At 39.0% G+C, this 17,427-nt stretch overlaps 3 protein-coding genes across 4 annotated transcripts in view; 1 reads left to right on the forward strand and 2 right to left on the reverse strand.

The window, feature by feature from the left end:
* Positions 1-438: 438 nt before the first annotated feature.
* Positions 439-2,618, forward strand: Pgm2b (Phosphoglucomutase 2b). Its single transcript, XM_018103211.3, has 2 exons — positions 439-1,454; positions 1,507-2,618. Exons 1-2 carry the CDS (start codon positions 536-538, stop codon positions 2,436-2,438), a joined length of 1,851 nt encoding a protein of 616 aa, XP_017958700.1. The 5' UTR covers positions 439-535; the 3' UTR covers positions 2,439-2,618.
* Positions 2,619-9,427: 6,809 nt separating this feature from the next.
* Positions 9,428-17,427, reverse strand: part of LOC108654630 (protein 5NUC) — a 124,068-nt gene continuing 116,068 nt past the window's right edge. The window contains exon 8 of the mRNA XM_089261247.1: positions 9,428-9,441. The gene's annotated coding sequence lies outside the window, so the exon portion shown is untranslated. The remainder of the gene's footprint in view (positions 9,442-17,427) is intronic.
* On the reverse strand, positions 13,260-16,287 carry hui (hase und igel). Of its 2 annotated transcripts, XM_089261248.1 has the most exons (4): positions 16,141-16,287; positions 15,990-16,075; positions 13,810-14,056; positions 13,260-13,739 (listed from the first exon to the last, which is right to left on the reverse strand). In XM_089261248.1, the coding sequence occupies exons 2-4, from the start codon at positions 16,042-16,044 to the stop codon at positions 13,391-13,393; spliced, it is 651 nt and encodes a 216-aa protein (XP_089117374.1). In that variant the 5' UTR covers positions 16,045-16,075; positions 16,141-16,287; the 3' UTR covers positions 13,260-13,390. The 2 variants fall into 2 exon arrangements, with proteins under 2 accessions (XP_089117374.1, XP_089117375.1); XM_089261249.1 differs by having other exon boundaries at positions 15,990-16,204.

Below are 17,427 nucleotides of genomic sequence, written 5' to 3' on the forward strand. Positions count from 1 at the left end.
GAAATGCCAAGTTTGCAGCACGTAACATGAACGGTTAATGGGCGCAGGTTGGGGGCTCTAGACCCGCTTTGCATAATTGATGACAAATTGAAATCATGTTAATGCTTCCACACACACACATAGACTGGGGTGGGGATAAAAAAGTATAGAAATTTATTGCAGCAGAGAAATCCTTTAGCTGCAATATCTTAACTGTATTTGGCAATTGTCGTGGCTGGCCATAAATTCATCAAGCAGCCAAAATCAAATTGCCAATGGATCAATTTGTGGTTGTCAGTGCTTAGTCCAAATGGTGGGGTCGGTGGGGTCGGTCCCCGGGGCCGTATTTGATGGTCGTAAATCGAGATGAGCTTCACATAAATTTTCAATTGGTCAACTCGAACGTGGCCCAGCGCCTCGCTGTTGGCCGGGCCATGCAAATGCTGTGTGGGTCGAAATAGAGTTGCTCTACAACTCAGTTGAGACAGGGGCAGACAGCTCTCAGATCTGGAACTTGTTTTGACATTTTTTAATACGATAATATCTAAATTTTATAATGCTAGCACCAAATATTCCAACCACAGGAGCGGAGCTGCTTGAAACCCTACAGCTGTCCGGGCAACAGGATCTCGATCTGCAGATCAAAAACTGGATATTGTGGGACCGCAATGCGGCCACGGTGCAGCAGGTGGTCGACGCCATCAAGGACAAGGACTGGGACGCATTGCGCGCCCGTCTCTGCCGCCGCTGTGGCTTCGGCACGGGCGGCATCCGATCCGGGATGCGAGCGGGCTTCGATTCGATCAACGATCTAGTCACCATTCAAATGGCCCAGGGCCTCGCCAACTATTTGGTGGAGATGCATCCCAACGTGAAGAAGCGCGAGACTCAGGGCGTCATCGTCGGCCACGATGCGCGCTACAACGGCAAACGCTTCTCCCAGCTGATAGCGGCCGTGCTCTTGAACCAGAACTTTCGGGTGTACCTATTCAATCGGATGGTGCCCACGCCGTTCGTGGCCTTCGGCGTGGTGCATCTGAAGTGCCTGGCCGGCGTGGCAATAACAGCCTCTCACAATCCGAAAACCGATAACGGCTTCAAGATCTATTTCGATAATGGAGCGCCCATCCTAACGCCACACGACAAAAACCTACAGGCAGCGATGCTGAAGCACCAGGAGCCGCTGGCATCCTCCTGGGATCTGTCCATACTGGATGATAACCCACTGCTGTTCGATCCGTTCCGAGAGGTCTACTCGGCCTATTTTGAGCAGCTGAAGACTCAGCTACCCTTCTCATTCATCGAGACTAACGAGTGCAGTCAACTGCGCTTCATCTACACCCCGCTCCACGGGGTTGGCTTTCACTACGTCCGTGAGGCGTTCTACCAGGCGCGACTGAAGCCCGTCATTCCGGTGCTGCAGCAAAAGGACCCAGATCCCGAATTTCCCACTCTTCATTTTCCAAGTCCTCTAGGTAAGAATAAGCAGACTGAGATCGTTCAAATGCACATAAATCTTTCTTTCAGAGGGTCTGGGCTGCTTGAATTTGGCTATAAAGAAAGCGGAGGAGGAACATTGTACCATCATTCTGTCTAACGATCCCGATGTGGATCGCTTGGGTGTGGCTGAGCTCGATCCGAAGGGCAGGTGGAAGAAGTTCAATGGCAACGAGCTGGGCGCTTTGCTCGGCTGGTGGGCGTTGGAGAATTACAAGACCAGAACGCCAAAGCCCAATGTATCGAACTGTGTCATGATATCCACCGTGGGCAGCTCGAAGATTCTGGCCGCCATGGCCAGAGCCGAGGGCTTCACGTTCGTAGAGACCCTGGTGGGCTTCAAGTGGATGGCCAACAAGGCGCTGGAGTTGGCGGCGATTGGCAAAACGGTGCTGCTCGCTTTCGAGGAGCCCATTGGCTTCATGTTTAACGTGAAAGTACCCGACAAGGACGGCATTTCCGCCGCCGTCCAGGTGGCCACAATGGCCTGCTACCTGCGGAGCACTCGCAACGTGACGCTGATCGAGAAGCTGCGCGAAATCTACGACACCTATGGCTATCATGCCACCATTGTCAGCGCGCTGCACTACAGCAATGTGGATGAGGTCACCGCCATCTGCAATCGCATGCGCAGCCATGAGGACAACACCATGGGCACCTATCCCAAGTGCATCCTCAATGGCGAGTTCGAGGTGCGGTATGTGCGCGACTTGACGCTGGGCCTGGACACGTCGTTCCCCGACCTGAAGCCACGCCTGATGATCAGCGCCAGTCGGCAATTGCTCACGTTCACCTTCAACAACGGAATGGTCATCACGTTCCGCACCAGCAGCAGTGAGCCGAAGCTGCGCTACTACGCAGAGATGTTCGGCCTGCCCGAGGAGAAGGACTGGGATGAGCTGCAGGACACTCTGCAGCGCATGGTGGATGCCGTCATCACTGAGTTCGTCATGCCACCTTAGTCTGCTTGGCTGTGCTAGTGGGACATATACATATACATATACATACATGTGTATATGTATATATTGCCTAGAAATGGGTCGCATTGCACTTGGTACAGCGTTCGAATCTTGTTCCACGACATATTTACATATATACGCTTGACATATTTACATAGATATGAATAAAATTAGTATAAGTAGTGAGTAAATAATTTTTATTTTTATTTTTCCTTTTTCTCTGTCTTTATTTCTTCATTCACATGACACATACGAACAAATTTGGTATAAGAAGTGAGCAATTATTTAATATATTTATTTATAGTATTCTGTTTCTCCTTTTTTCTCTTAATTCTCTCTCGCTCTCTGACACTTTTTGTCTATCTCTCTCTCGCTGTCTATCTCTCTCTCATTTTTTTCCAATTTTATCTCTTACCTTTTTCTATTTTTCTCAGAAAATCTCTTCACAATCTTCGCCTTTCTCACTATCACAGCTCATCAATCTCTTTGTCTCAGTCTTAGTTTAATCTCTTATCCTTTTTATACCCTGAACCCATTGAAAATGGGAAATCAGGGTATAATGGTTTTGTTAAAATGTATGTAACAGGCAGAAGGAGGCGTGGCAGACCCCACAAAGTATATATATTCTTGATCAGGGCGACGAGCTGAGTCGATTTAGCCCTGTCCGTCTGTCTGTCCGTCCGTCCGTCCGTCCGTCCGTCCGTCCGTCCGTCCGTCCGTCCGTCCGTCCGTCTGTCCGTATGTTTGAACGCGTCGATTTCAGAAGATACGAGAGCTAGAGACTTCAACTTTTTTTTAAAATGTCCGTATATATCACGCGGATATCGAGTTTATCACTAAAAAACGATAACTCATTCCGATACTTTTTTATCGATAAAAAACCTTATCGAATATCACTTAAATAATTATATCTCCTACATCTTTCAAGCTAGAGTCTCCAAATTTAAAATGTATATTAAGACGCATGTCATACAATTTCGGTTTTTGTTAAAATTTACCCCCCACCCCCAAATCCACCCCCTCACCCTAATCTTTGTAAAAGTCGTATATCAAATACTAGAGACTTGTGCTTCGGTATACACATACATTTAAACAATATGAATACGTTCTGAAAGTTTCATTACGATCGTACGTCTAGAAATTAAATTATTCAACAAATAAGTTCTCTTAATATTGCCAACACTGCAGCGCAACCCAAGCGCAATCGCCTGTATATGTGAGTGTGTGTGTGTGCGTGTGTTTGTTTGTATGCGTGTGTGTGCGTGTGTTTGTTTGTATGCGTGTGTGTGTGTGTGTGCGTGTGTGTTTGCTAATTATTTTTGAAATATCAGTTGCTTGTAGGGTTCAGGGGATCTCGTAGTCGAGCAGTCTCGACTAGAGCTTTCTTACTTGTTTTCTTATTCGCCTATTCGCTTTATCCATCTAATTTGAGCTCTCACTTGTTTCTTTTTCAATGACGCCCACTATCTCAATTCCTTTATCTATCTCTCTGTACTTTTCTACAGCTCTATTTCTCTTTTCCTCGAGATTCTTCTATTATCATTATATTATCTCTCTCTCTCTCTCTCTCTCTCTCTCTCTCTCTCACTCTCTTCCACTGTTTCATTTTTTTACTATCCTGCGCTGTTTCTGTAATTTTCCTTCACTTTCTATACTAACTATGGGCTTATATCCTCCTATTCATTAGCCTACGTCTGTGCATACATATATTTATATAGTTACCACTAATATTTCGAAATAACTGTATGTGCTGTAGCATAGCTATATGAATACACATTTGAGGTTGCGAAACATTTTACACATTTGATCAAATGCTGTCGTACCGGGTCGTGTATAATCGTAAAGTCGTATCAAGATGCTGCTGGCTAAAGGAGCAAACGTCGACAGCTCATTAAAGTGTCAGAATAGCGAGCCGGGGTCACAGAAGGCCAATTATGCGTACGGGCCAATTGCCCAATGCGGCACTGAAGCAACAGCAACGGAGGGGGCGGTGTGGGGGTGGGGGCGGACGGTCCGTTGGTCCGGGGGTGTTGCGGCGATATGTGTGCTGGCACCGGGCATAGATATCTGTGCGAAAGTATCTGCCAAGACAAACACTGAAATTTTATAGTTCGCTTCCTAATTGCACTCTGGGGGAGTTTGAGTTTCTCTTTATTTTCGTTTTTGTTTTTTTACTTTGTGTTTTCTGTTACTCTGGTGCAGAGCTCGTCCAACGACCGTTGTAATCGTCGGCAATTGCACGGAATCAGCAAGTCGGCAAAAATAATGAAAGCAGTGATTAAGACAAAGAGTAAGAGAGAGAGACAGAGAGAGAGAGAGGGAGAGAGAGAGAGAGAAATGTCAGATTCTCATATGCAACTGGCATCAACTTTAACATGTGGAAAGGATGAAAAGGATGTTTGGTTTGCAGGTCAAACGGAATATTTCAATAGCCTAAAACGGGCAAGACACATGTGAGGGTAAACAGGTGAAGGCAAACACTCGGCTCTCCCAGAGGTCGCAGCCAAATTTGTTCCAAGTCAAATTTTGCAGCGAAACAAAGGCTAACAGAAAGTGAGGCATCCGCAAAGTAAATGGAAACTGGCAACAGTCGAGCACCCCTGCTCCTCCCCTGCTCCTGCTCCTGCTCCTCCCCCTGCTCCATTTCGTTTTCTGTCTTCTGTCAGCCATTAAATTCGCCCAAAATACAAAGTGGAAAAATATCCAAACGCACACGAATTAAATATTAATCATTGTCGACGAGGCAGTCTTATCCCAGACCCAATTCCCAATTTGAGTGCCACTCCCACCGCCCATCGCCCATCACATGCTTGCTTGCATGTGTGAGTGTGTGGACTCGGGCTGTAGGTTTATTTGGTTAGTGGAGATACGCGAAGGCTGGTGCATTATTAAGCACTGTTTATGCGACATTAGGAACATAAAAGACAGCCGGCTAACAGTATTCCAAATGAAATGAATGTTCCAGGTCTGCAGACACGGAAACTTTAAAATTGAGCGGAACAGTCGGGCGCATCATCTATGCATGTGGCCGGGCTACGGACATGTCTTGATCCTTGTTCCAGTTGGCTTCCAATTGGAGTCTCGTTGCGTTTTGTTGCGCATATGTTGCGGATATTTATGAACATTCTGTAACAATGCGACCGATTGGACAGCCCACCCCCGGCTGCAGTGCGGCAGCTCGAGGGGATGCGATGCCGGCGACTGCAACAATGGCATCTTAAATTCGCATTTGAAATGAGGCGCTGCCAAATTGATTACGTGCCACTTGCTCACATCGTCAATTTCCGTCCATATGCGCGGCAAGGGCTGCTGCAGCCGCCCTCCCTCCCCTGACCAAAACCAGCACCAGCATCGCATAACTCTGCCCTCCCACTCCCGCTCCTCCACTGCGAGCACACTCGAAAATTTGTGCGTCGCGTTAATTGCGCGCATTTGTTGACTTTGGTTTCTGCGGTTGCAGTTTTTCAGTTGATTTCCTCTAATTGGGATAAGCATCGGCTAAGCATTTCCATGTGACCTCTACATGAGAGGGGGATGATACACCACAATCAAGCCTACCAAACAAATAGTTAACAGTTTTAAAATGTGTTTAGATATGCGAGTACTTGTCCCTTAGCTTTAGTATTTTTGTTGGCTTCTATTTGGTATTTTTAGTGTATATTAAAAAACTGCAAATATTTATTCAAACTGATCTGTTTGCAGAATAATGTTTATTGTTAAACTTGGAATTTAAATTGGGGTATTTACTTTTAATGCTTTAAGAAGAGCTGATTATTATTATGTTTTATTATTATTATTATTATTATTATTATGTTTATTATTATATTATATAATTAATTTTTGAATAATTTTTAACATTTTTTTTATATATATTAACTTGTACAAAAAGGCGTTAACCAATTGTGAAATATGATATGATTAATTTTAATAAATTATATACTTTTCTAGTTAATATAAAAAAAAATTGTTGCAGCGATCTCTTGAAAAGTTTTTTTTAAATTATATTAAAAGTAAATTTAACTATATTAAAAAATTAATTTAAATGTTTTTAATTTTCAAGAATTGCATTTTAAGCTTTGACTATTTATTCTAAACGATTTATTTAAACGATTTATTGTTAACGATTTAAAATTTAAAGTCTATATAATTTTAAAATTTATTAAATAAAGATAAATATAGTAGATATTCAATGAATTTTAAATTTCAAAAATATTATATTATTTATATATATACATTATACATTTTTTGTATATATTATATACATTTTATAAATACGCACACTTATCAACCTATTTGAATAAAATTCAGGCAAACTATTCTATGATCTTTTATATCGCTGTGAAATTCTCATCACATTAATTCTCGATTATATTTTATTGTTTTATTATTTTATTCTCAATGAATGAAATAAGCTAGTTCTGCTTGGAGCAACTGAAAGAATATTCTCTGAATATTTCCGTTAGATTCTAATGGATTCATGGCAGCTGCAAAGATCTCTCTCTTTATGTCATGATTTTGCTGCTGCTGTTGTTGTTGTTGTCTACATTTATTATTGTTTTCACTTTTGTCGCATAAAAATGACAACAAATTAGTTTGGCTGCCACGCGGTTTCCCGCTGTGTTTTTCACAGTCCTGATGCATATATATATATATTTTTTTTTTTTGTTTGATTCTTTTTTTCTTTTTATTATTATGAGTGCACGTCCTTGAGTACTTGGTCATAAATTATGTGACCGCTGTTGCTGTTGTTGTTGTTGTCGTTGCCGAGCCGGAACTACCTATTCAGAAGGTATCATAGAACAACCCTCACGCCCCTCGCACCAACAGTGGCTTGGCCAGGGTGTAGTCAGTCGACGTGTTTGATTAGCTTTATTAAATATGCAAACAATGAAATTTTTGTTTTGTTTTTGTTAAAAAAAGTGGAAAATTTTTGACGTTGAATTGCGAGCACAATTCAATTAAATGAGCGAAGAGGTAGCACAAATATATTTTTAATACCACTGCCATTGCCTTCAGGACTATCTGCCTACGAAAATGCTCTGACAACCCCACAGATTTGTTTTAGCAAATTAAAAAAATATATATAGAAGACCTGGGATTGCATTTGAATTTTTAAATATTCATTTTCAGTTTTTTTCGCTTTTTTTTTGTTTTTTTTTTTCTGTTAAGTTACCGTAATAAATAAAAATGTGGCAGACAAATTTTTTATGAGCTTTAGCGTGCATAATTCAAAGGCGTTTCCATTCGGTTTTTTTTTTATTTCTGCTTCAAGTACTTGATATTTACAATGAACAAATATATTAATTAAGGCTGCGCAGCTGTCTGAATATTTAACTAAGAAACTTTAAATTTTTTACTAAGTTTTATTATTGAGAAATTTGTCATCCTATTTATTCTATTTTTATATGAAATCTTGGCAAATCAAAGTGGGATGTGGCCATTGGATTTTCTTATGCGACTCTAAATGCTCCAATCACCAATAAGACAGAGCTTGAGCACTCCCTAAGAGCGAATCGTCTGCCAAAAGAGAGCGCGCAACAGCAAGAGAACGTCGTGCACTGCTTTATCGACGCGCGCGCTGAGTGTGTGATGCCTTGCGATTACACTTGGATAAATGCTCTAAGCTTTAGATATACATATGTAGAATACTATATATGTATGTGTGTATATAGTTAGGTTTCGTCGTGAACACTAAAGCACAATTTTGGGGTTTTATTATGTGTATACATAATAATATCTAATAATAATTATTATTATTTTAAGTCTTATCTCCGTAGTTTTACTTAATAATGTAATGCAATACTAATATAATATTCTAAAAATTAGAATTTGTGCAGATCAAGTTAAAATGTCTTCATATATAATTTTTATTTTTTTGTTCTTTTACTTGAAATATTCAAGATATTTTTTAAAAAAATTTGTATTACTCATACAATTGTAAAAAAAAAAACGAATTGTTATACATAGAAAAACTATTTATATCATATAAGATAATCATCATAATTTGATCATTTTAGTAAATTTATTATATTAGGAATATCATAGTACTTTAAACAGGTAATTAAATTATTTTTTGGAAGAAATTTTAGTCTAATTCGATGATCTAGTAGGCTTGGTAAATTTGATCTTCAGCAACTCTATTGAACAAAGTTGATGCAACATGTTGTCGACTGACAGAAACTCTCCAAAAAATGTGTCCGGAGTCGTGAACTTGAAATTCGAAATATTTCATCTATATACGTATATTTTTGTGTCCATTCTCAAGGATTTCGCATTGTCAACAAATGCGCTTGCCACAGAGAAATGCCACGCAGGAGTAGGTGGATGAACGGAGTAAGGAATTCCCTGGTGGCCGTCAAGGAAATCCAAATACGTTCTGGTAGATACGTAGGTAGGATAGTATGCGCATATGTAGATGTCCATGTGGATGCGGATACGGATGCTGGAAGCTGAATGTTGTTTATGATGCTGTGCTTTGGGTTAGATTCCACCCTTTCGGGCATTGCCACTGGCATTAGCGTTGGCTAAAGGGATGCACTTACCGTTCCTTTAACTGCCAACGAATAACAAATAACTAAATGTCAGAAAGTGCACATATTGTATAAAATGGTTCATTAAAAATGTCAATTAAATTTTGCTACCCAAAAAATATATATACAATTTTGTAGAAAATTTTGAAAAGGATTTAATGAAAGCAATTCATTTAAAGTTTGAAGTGGATGCATTAGCTATTTAACAGAGAGACTAGAGCTAAGTAAAAACAAATTTATATTTTTATATATTTTTATTTCATAAATACAATCTAACAAATTAATATTATTTACATTTACTTTAATAATATTTATTATTTACAATATTATTTATAAATTGTTGCTTATATCTAATAGCAGGCGAATAAATGTATTATTGTTCATAATGATGAAGATCATATCAAAATATATAAATATACATATATTACTTGTGAAATATTTCAAATTTACAGATAATTACAATCAGATATAGTTATCTTAAATACTTTTAAAATTACCAGGTTTTCTTGCTATACATTTTAGTTTATTTTCACATCCAAGTAAAATTCCCATGTCAAAATCCAGTTAATACATTAATTAAAAGGAAATCCTTTGATAATCGTTCAATCTGAAAAAAAATATTCTTGTTTGCGCAATCGAAGCAGCTTAAAGCACTTGGCCAAATCATTTGCATTTGCCTCTCCGAATGATGCCCACACGCCGCTTGGCGCTCATCAATTATTCGTGCATCAGTCGGACTCTATCACGGTGCCTGGATGGCTCGCAGTTGGCAGTTGGCCGTTAGCTCGTCTGGCCGAGCATTGTTTAACAATTAAGCGAACAAGTTGTTTAACTTTACCTAAACGATTTAAGTCAACAGTGAACGAAATGCAGTTCCATTCCCCGCGGCAAACGGCTCACTTGGCTCATCCAGATCCGCATCCACATCCTTGTGCTTGCGATGAACAGAAATCACAATTTGCCTGTGCTTCCGCTTCCGATGATGCCAACGACAGCAGGCTCTCCTTTTTTATGGTCTTCTTTTTATCCATTTTCATTTTTTGTTTTTGTTTTTATTGCTCTTCATCCTCAGCTGGCTTCGCATTCGCATCTGCATCTGCAGTCGCTCCGCTGAAATGGCAAAAATTTGTCAACAGTTTTTTGATTTGCTTGCCGTTTTTTTTTTTTTATTGCGACTTCTGTCTTGGACAGGTTGTTTGTTTTGCAGCTCGTAGATTGCAGTGTATTCATTCAACAGGAGGCACGAGGAAGCAGGCAGGACGTCTGTCTAAAGAGTGAGAGAAATCATTCGATTTCGGGCAGCTTTGCCGCCCACCCAGATTCATCGGCATCCACATTGGCGATCCAATAATTAAATTCGCTGGCATATCGGCGTCTGCTCAATGGAATTAACTGTTGTCAATTATCCATGTGAGGACCCGCCGCTGCTTTCATGCCTCTAAATAGCAAAAACCTGGCCTTCTTGCTCTCGGACGCCAATAAAATGTCACTTGGCCAGCGTAGGAATCGCCAGCGTCATCGGCAGCGGCAGCGGCATTGGCAGCGGCGTCGGCATCGACAGCGGCGCTCGTGTCCGGCGGCAGTCGGCGTTGGGTTTTGTACACTGAATTTGGCATCGCCTGCAAATGGAGTTGGAGTTGGAGTTGGAGCTGGAGCTGGCGATCGTTCGATTGGAGTCTTCTGGCCAGGTGGCGTCTTCGGCGGTGGCCAGCGAGACCACACAAGTTGCTTAATTTGTTGCGCTCCATGCCCCAGCCACAAGTTGTCTTCGCTTGACTCCCCATCAATCAGAGAGTGGCCCGCTTTTTGTGCCACCGCCGCCAATCTCGTTTCATAAAAATTCAGAACACGAGCGCAGCTATGCGCTTTTTGCGTATGCCCCGTATTGTTACGACTCGAGCATTTCGATGCTCACGACGCAGCTTTTCTCTCCCCAGCCACTATGGTCATGACAGTTCCATCAAATTGCGTTTCATTTCTTGTCTAGCGACGAGCGATGACGAGTCGAGGCTAGAGGCCAAAACTTTGCTGACAATTGCAACACAACAAAAAAAAATAAAATAAAACAAAATAAAACAATGTTTACTGAGAATTTGCATGTGATATACTCTGGTACTCTGGCTAAATTAAGTCAACTCCAAAAGTATTCAATCAACTAATTAAATATTTAAATATTTATGTAGATTTATATTGTTATATTTTAAGTTGTAGATTTAAATGTTAAGTTAAGATAAAATTTATATACGATTTTTTAAGAGTTTTTCCCCCGTAATTGAATAAAAATAAAGTGTCCCACATAACTAAAGAAAATTAAAAATATTGTTATATTTATTATTATATATTTATATATATTATTATATATTGATATATATTATTAGCTTATTATAACTCAAGGCATAAATTGTGATTTATATACATAATTGACGTAATTACCCTTTTATGTAATGTTATTTATTCTGAGCATATATCAATCATCAGGCAGCAGGTAATATGTTACTTTATATAAACTTCTTGAGCTCAATTAAAATTATTTTTAAATTTTATTAAAACATATTTTACACATAAAAATATAAAAATATGCTAAGCAACTAATTTTTAATATATCCTTTTTTTGCTGCTCTGAAGAGGACGAAATTTAAAAAAAATAATAATAATTATAATTAAAATTTAATATTAAATATTAAATTTATTATGTTGTAATCTCTATAAACTCTAACAAAAATACATTTCATTTAGCTTCTAACCCAAAATCAACATTTTAAACTAAACTACAAGCAAATTATTAAATGCTAATAGATTCGGTGGAAATTGGATCAAAGTGGAAAGTATTTAAATAGAAGTAGGTAAACTCAAAAATTGTCAAGAGTATGAAATTCGGAAAGCAAACCATGTAGAGAATTTGATTTAATGCGTGCGCTAGTAAATTCATTACACTTTCACGACTACGTGGAATAAATTATAATAAAAGACGACGCACATATGCGCGAGAGAGAAATGAGCACTCAGAACCGCATGGCAAAGGGCAGAAGGTGGAAGGCATCTAAACGAATTACCCGTAAACCCCAACATAATCAAGTAAATTAATAGATGCGCCAACAGGCAACAGCCAACAGAAGAGAGTAACAAGAGCTGTGGAGCAAAACAGTTGCGGCAGCAGAGATCAAAGTAATTAATTATAATAATTAAAAACTTTTTGAAAAGCCGTGCGCCGAGTCGACAGCGAGCGAAGTTGCGAAAAGTTTTCAGTCTCTGCCACCAGGCGGGTGGATAGCTGTTGAGGCTGTGCTACCCTATAATAATACATAGAGAAAGGGGTATATACACGCTCGAGGACAATATATGAGATTCTTATATTATATTATCTACAAATTTAGCCTGAGACGGTGCGGTACAGCTGAAGAGCATGTCATATAATATATAATAAATATATGTATATGAATGGATTTATATTATCTTACACCTAAACACCTTAAACAATGTCAGTGCAGTCAGTTAGTATAACAAAACTATATGAATATAAATCAGAGATAAGTAAAACCCCAGATGATACCATAAAATACCTAATCATAATTCAAAGTCTAATATTTGAGCTCTTGAATGAAACGTAAAGAGTATATATATTTACTCTATGAACTCATCCAATCCCTATCATTTCAATACAAACCCAATGACTGTCTTATGTAGGATATTCTATAGTCGAGCCTTATATGCTATGATTGCTCATTTTCAGTTGAACTCTGGATGCTGGTAGTACTTAACCAGCTCGAGCTGGTGCCAAAGTGCGTGTACCTGTTGAGACTTGAGCAATTCCCCAAGCAAATAACATATTCATATCTTGTCGTGGTTGCTGCATCTTTTGATTTACATGCTCATCCACATGCCATCCAGCCACGCCCCGCGCCCCTGCCCCACGCCCATTAGGCAGGCCTGTCGCCATAGTTTGCCATTTGTCATTGCGGCACTACTCGTTCTTTTAATCAGCGCTAGAAGCCGCGTCAGGTAGTTCCGCTTGGTTGAGCAAGCTCTCTCGCTCGGTTGACGCGCAGCATTTACCAACACTGGCTGCATATGTGCACACGCCCACTTCGTTGCCATTGTTTGTGCCCAGTGGCGCAGGCTGTGCACTTTTTGCGAGATTAAACAGCATCCGCTCGCGAGCGGGTTGCAATCAGCTAAAGTGTCTGCCAGGCCCGAGCCCGAGCCTAAGGCAGCTGATGCAAAGCCGAGGGGGGCTGCGGCACGCCCACGTGCAAGCAATTGAATGACCTTTGAGCAAAAACAAGAAACAAAACACTGTGGCTGTGTATTACACTTTTTATTACACATCACTAGGCCACAGACCATATTTCTTAGCATAGGTGTGTGCGTATGTCTGTGTAGGGGGTGTGGGTAGGGAAGCGGGGGCGGAGGAGCGGAGATTGGCATTTAATTCGTCTTGTAGCTCGTCTGGTCGTATTTCCATTTGCCATCGCTGCCGATGGTGCCAGTGGTCTCGTGGTGCAGGTTATTTCCGTACGCATCCTTGGTATCCGTGTAGCTGATCACAACGCCTTGAGGCTTGGGTACCTTGCTCTGGCTAACTCCAGTTGGGCTGTAGCTGCCAGTATTGGTATTGCCGCCATAGAGGCCTGGGTTGTAGCTGCCAGTGTTGTAGCTGCCAGTGTTGTAGGCGCCTGTATTATAGGCGCCCTGGGTGGCTGCTGCCTGGCCAGACACTGGCCGATAGCTGCCAGTGGACGAGTCCTCACCAAAGCGTTGTCCGATGATGTCGGGCCTGAAACAAATACATACAATATGCATTGTAATATTGAAACTCTTCAATTCTATTTCGACTCTTTACGTACTGCACGATATGTTGAACGGTTCCACCGCTGATGGTGGAGCCATCGGTTTGCTGCACATGATGGGTCGAGGTGAGGAGGGTGGTGCCACCGTTCGACGAGGACGACGACGATGACGACGAAGACGACGACGACGAGAACACCTGGCGACGCAGGCGTCTCAGCAATTGGGCACTAACGGGAAACACATTCGATTTGTGACCCTCGGAGTCCAGTGTGTAGATTGCCTTGGGAATAAATTGGCCAGCGTCTGTTGAAATTTGCATAGAGCACAATGGGCATTAGATGTATTTGTTGTAATGCGCATCATTTCATAAAAAATATGTTTGTTTTTAAGAAAATGTAAGCATTCACCTTTCTTAGCTATATTAATATTATTCTAATATTATATATTATTTTTATTACATATTAATTTCATGCAAATTTGATTCATTTGATGCAATTGCGCCAGCAATAGACTTAGAAAAATTAAATAATTTTTTTAACTTTCTAAGAATTTCGTATTTGTTGCATATATAATTTATTGTTTTCTTTGGATGACAATTTCTCGATTTTTAACTTCATTAGCAGCTCAATATAAAATATACCACGTAATAAATTGTTCTATAAATATAACCTCTTTGAATACATTAAAAAATAAAATGTTGATAAAAATATAAATAATTTCTACCAATATTTTAATATTAAATTATTATTATTTTAATATAAAATTATTATAATAATAATATATAATATGACAAAAATCTTAAGTTAAAAATTAAAAATTAAAACTGTTAAGTAAATTTGCCTGTTTAATGAAATTTATAAATTTAGATTTCGCATATAGTATATACATAGTAATTAAAATAATACGATAACCAGTAATTTCTTAGTGAAACACTCCAATGAATATTGTACTAGACCTTTTATTATTATGTGTATATATGTATGAAGCTATTATGTACTATATACTACCAAAAGAGCTTAACAATATTTTCTGCAACATCAATGTTACTTTGAAATTCCATATATAAACCTGTTTGCATTATAAATATTTTTCGCCGTATTCAATGAAAATCAATGTCAACTAATTATAACAATTAAAGCTAAGCAGGATTAAGTCTTTGTTAACCGTATACAGAGCTAAAATACAGTTACTTGATAAAGCTGCTAGCAACTAAAGCTTGTATCTGATGCATAGCCTGCTCTACTACAACTAATTATAGAATTTAAGTTTAATTAGTCACAGGGCACATTTAAACTTGGCTTTAATGTACTTTTAATGGCTTAGAATGAAATGCTTAAAATACGCAGATCCCTATCAAACAGATGAACGTTTTTAAATGACTCAGACTAAGGCTGTTTAAGTATACCCAACCATTAAAACCAAGAATTAAATACTCTGCTTCGCCAACTAATTTTGAGAGAGTATTACAATAAATATCAAAACTTCATTTGCTGCCTCTATAAAACTTGGTAACGGTAATAAAGTATAAATGGTAATAAAGGTTTCGTACAGTATTAAATAATTCCCAATTCCATATCGGCTCTTCTATATAGTATCACTTATATGTATATATCATCCAGCATTGAAATTGTATTAATGTTATAATAATCTTTAAGAACTTTGAAAAACCAAATTTGATTTATCAACTTGTTTGCATTGGCAATCATCCTCCCATGGAGCCTTCAAGTTATTAGCTATAATTTTTATATGTACGCATTATAATCTATAATGAACATGACTAAGCGAAATATAATTATAATATATATAATTGTTGTTATAAAATGAACTTGAGATGGCTCTACAGCTATTCAGTTTCAATGAACCTGTTTTATTCATTATCTGCTTTTTTCGTTAGACAAAAACAGACAAAACAATGTATGGAGTGGGTTTACCTAAACATTTACTCATATTTATAAATACATATATATGCGAAGATGTTCTGCGTAGCTTGACTTTTTTTTTTATCACATTTTCGTATTAGCATACACGTCTTCAGAGGCGTTAATGACGAATAAAGTCGAGATGAAGACGATAATAGCAATCGTTGGGCCTGAGTTTGAGTTCGTTTTCTAATAGTCGAAATGCGTTGTTCATAGAGGATGATGTAATTGCGGCATGGGGCTTCCAACTTTAGCAGAGTCTATCAGAGTTCTAGGCGCTGATGACGCATCAGCTGTTTGGCTGTCATCGTACTCACCGGAAGCGGCACAGGCAACGGCGAAGAGGGCGAGGGCGATGACAGCGTACTTCATGTTGATAAACACAATCCAATTAAAGATCCAACTACAAATATTCACCAAACACACAGTCACAGATTAGTCAGCAACGGCAGAGAACGCAAAACTTACACAATACGAAAGACTTAAGCAACGAACGCGACACGATAAAACTCCAAAGCGACTAAACTGCCGATGCCGTTGCTGGCGGCTTTTATATGGAAATTTTTAGCGCTGACGTCGTGCGAATAACAAGAAGAAGAGGAAGAGGCGCTCAAATCGCAAAACCAGCCAGACAAACAAAAGCCCAGACCCAGACCCAGACCCAGACCAAGCCCAGAGACGAAGCCAAAGCTGAAGCAAAAGAACTCAAGTCATAAAATCAAAAAGTCTTATGAGTTGTTGAAAAACGGGAAGGCTTACTCCACACCAAGTGAATACATGAGCACATTATATAGGGAAGAGTCTCTCTCTTATACTAGAAATTTCCCATGTCTGCAGAGTAAATAGAGTCAAGTTGTTTTTAGATCGGCATAATTCATAGCATTTTGATGTTAATGATGAAAAACTTGCAAAACGAGATCGGGAATAGGTGTTTGTTAATTTGGAATATCTGGGGGATTTTGTCAAACTCGATTTGTTGATTTTGTTTTTTTGTTTGTATTTTTATTCATATTCACTCACTTTAACTTAATGAACCACGTGACGCTCTCTCTCTCTCTCCCTCTCTCTGTCTTTTTACATTACATCTCTCTGCCACTGAGGGCCTCTTTGTATTTTGGCCAAGTGTGGCTCTTGCCGGCTGAAGTGCTGACCTTATTTTTAAAGTATCTTTAACTTCTTTATTTCCTTTGCTGCTTCGGGCAATAACCTCTCTCTTTCTTTCTGTCTTTCTCCCTTCTCTCTCGCCTCATTCTCTCCTTTCTCCCTTTTTCTTCGTATCTTATATATATATAAGTATTTACTTCTCTTTCTTGGAAATGCAATCAAAATAATTCACATAATAAGTGTGTTCACAACAAAGTTCACATTGCTAGACTTCAAATAGGAAGCTATAGATAAATACCTAATTTGCAATTCAATATTTTGTTGACTTAAACCAGCTCAATTCGAGTTCGGCAAATTGATTAACCCGTTGACTACTAATTAGGAAATCGATTTAAGTGTTTGCGACACTAAACACCAAAATGTTAATATTATGTGAATTCATAATAATCGACTAGTGGGTATTGATTCCATTCCATTCCAGTTAAGCTGAACATTATCAAATTAGGAATATGGACTAGCGAATACCATTTATATATTTATTCAATAAATACCTAAAAGTTATTAAGGCTTAAAAATAAATTCCTAATATACGCTCTTCAAGTTGCATTTAATAACCGAATATTTAATTAGAATTAAATTAATTTTAAAACA

This window comes from Drosophila navojoa, chromosome 5 (genome assembly GCF_054131105.1).
Source record: "Drosophila navojoa isolate 15081-1374.11 chromosome 5, UAZ_NAV_1.0, whole genome shotgun sequence".
Classification (NCBI taxonomy): Eukaryota; Metazoa; Arthropoda; class Insecta; order Diptera; family Drosophilidae; genus Drosophila; species Drosophila navojoa.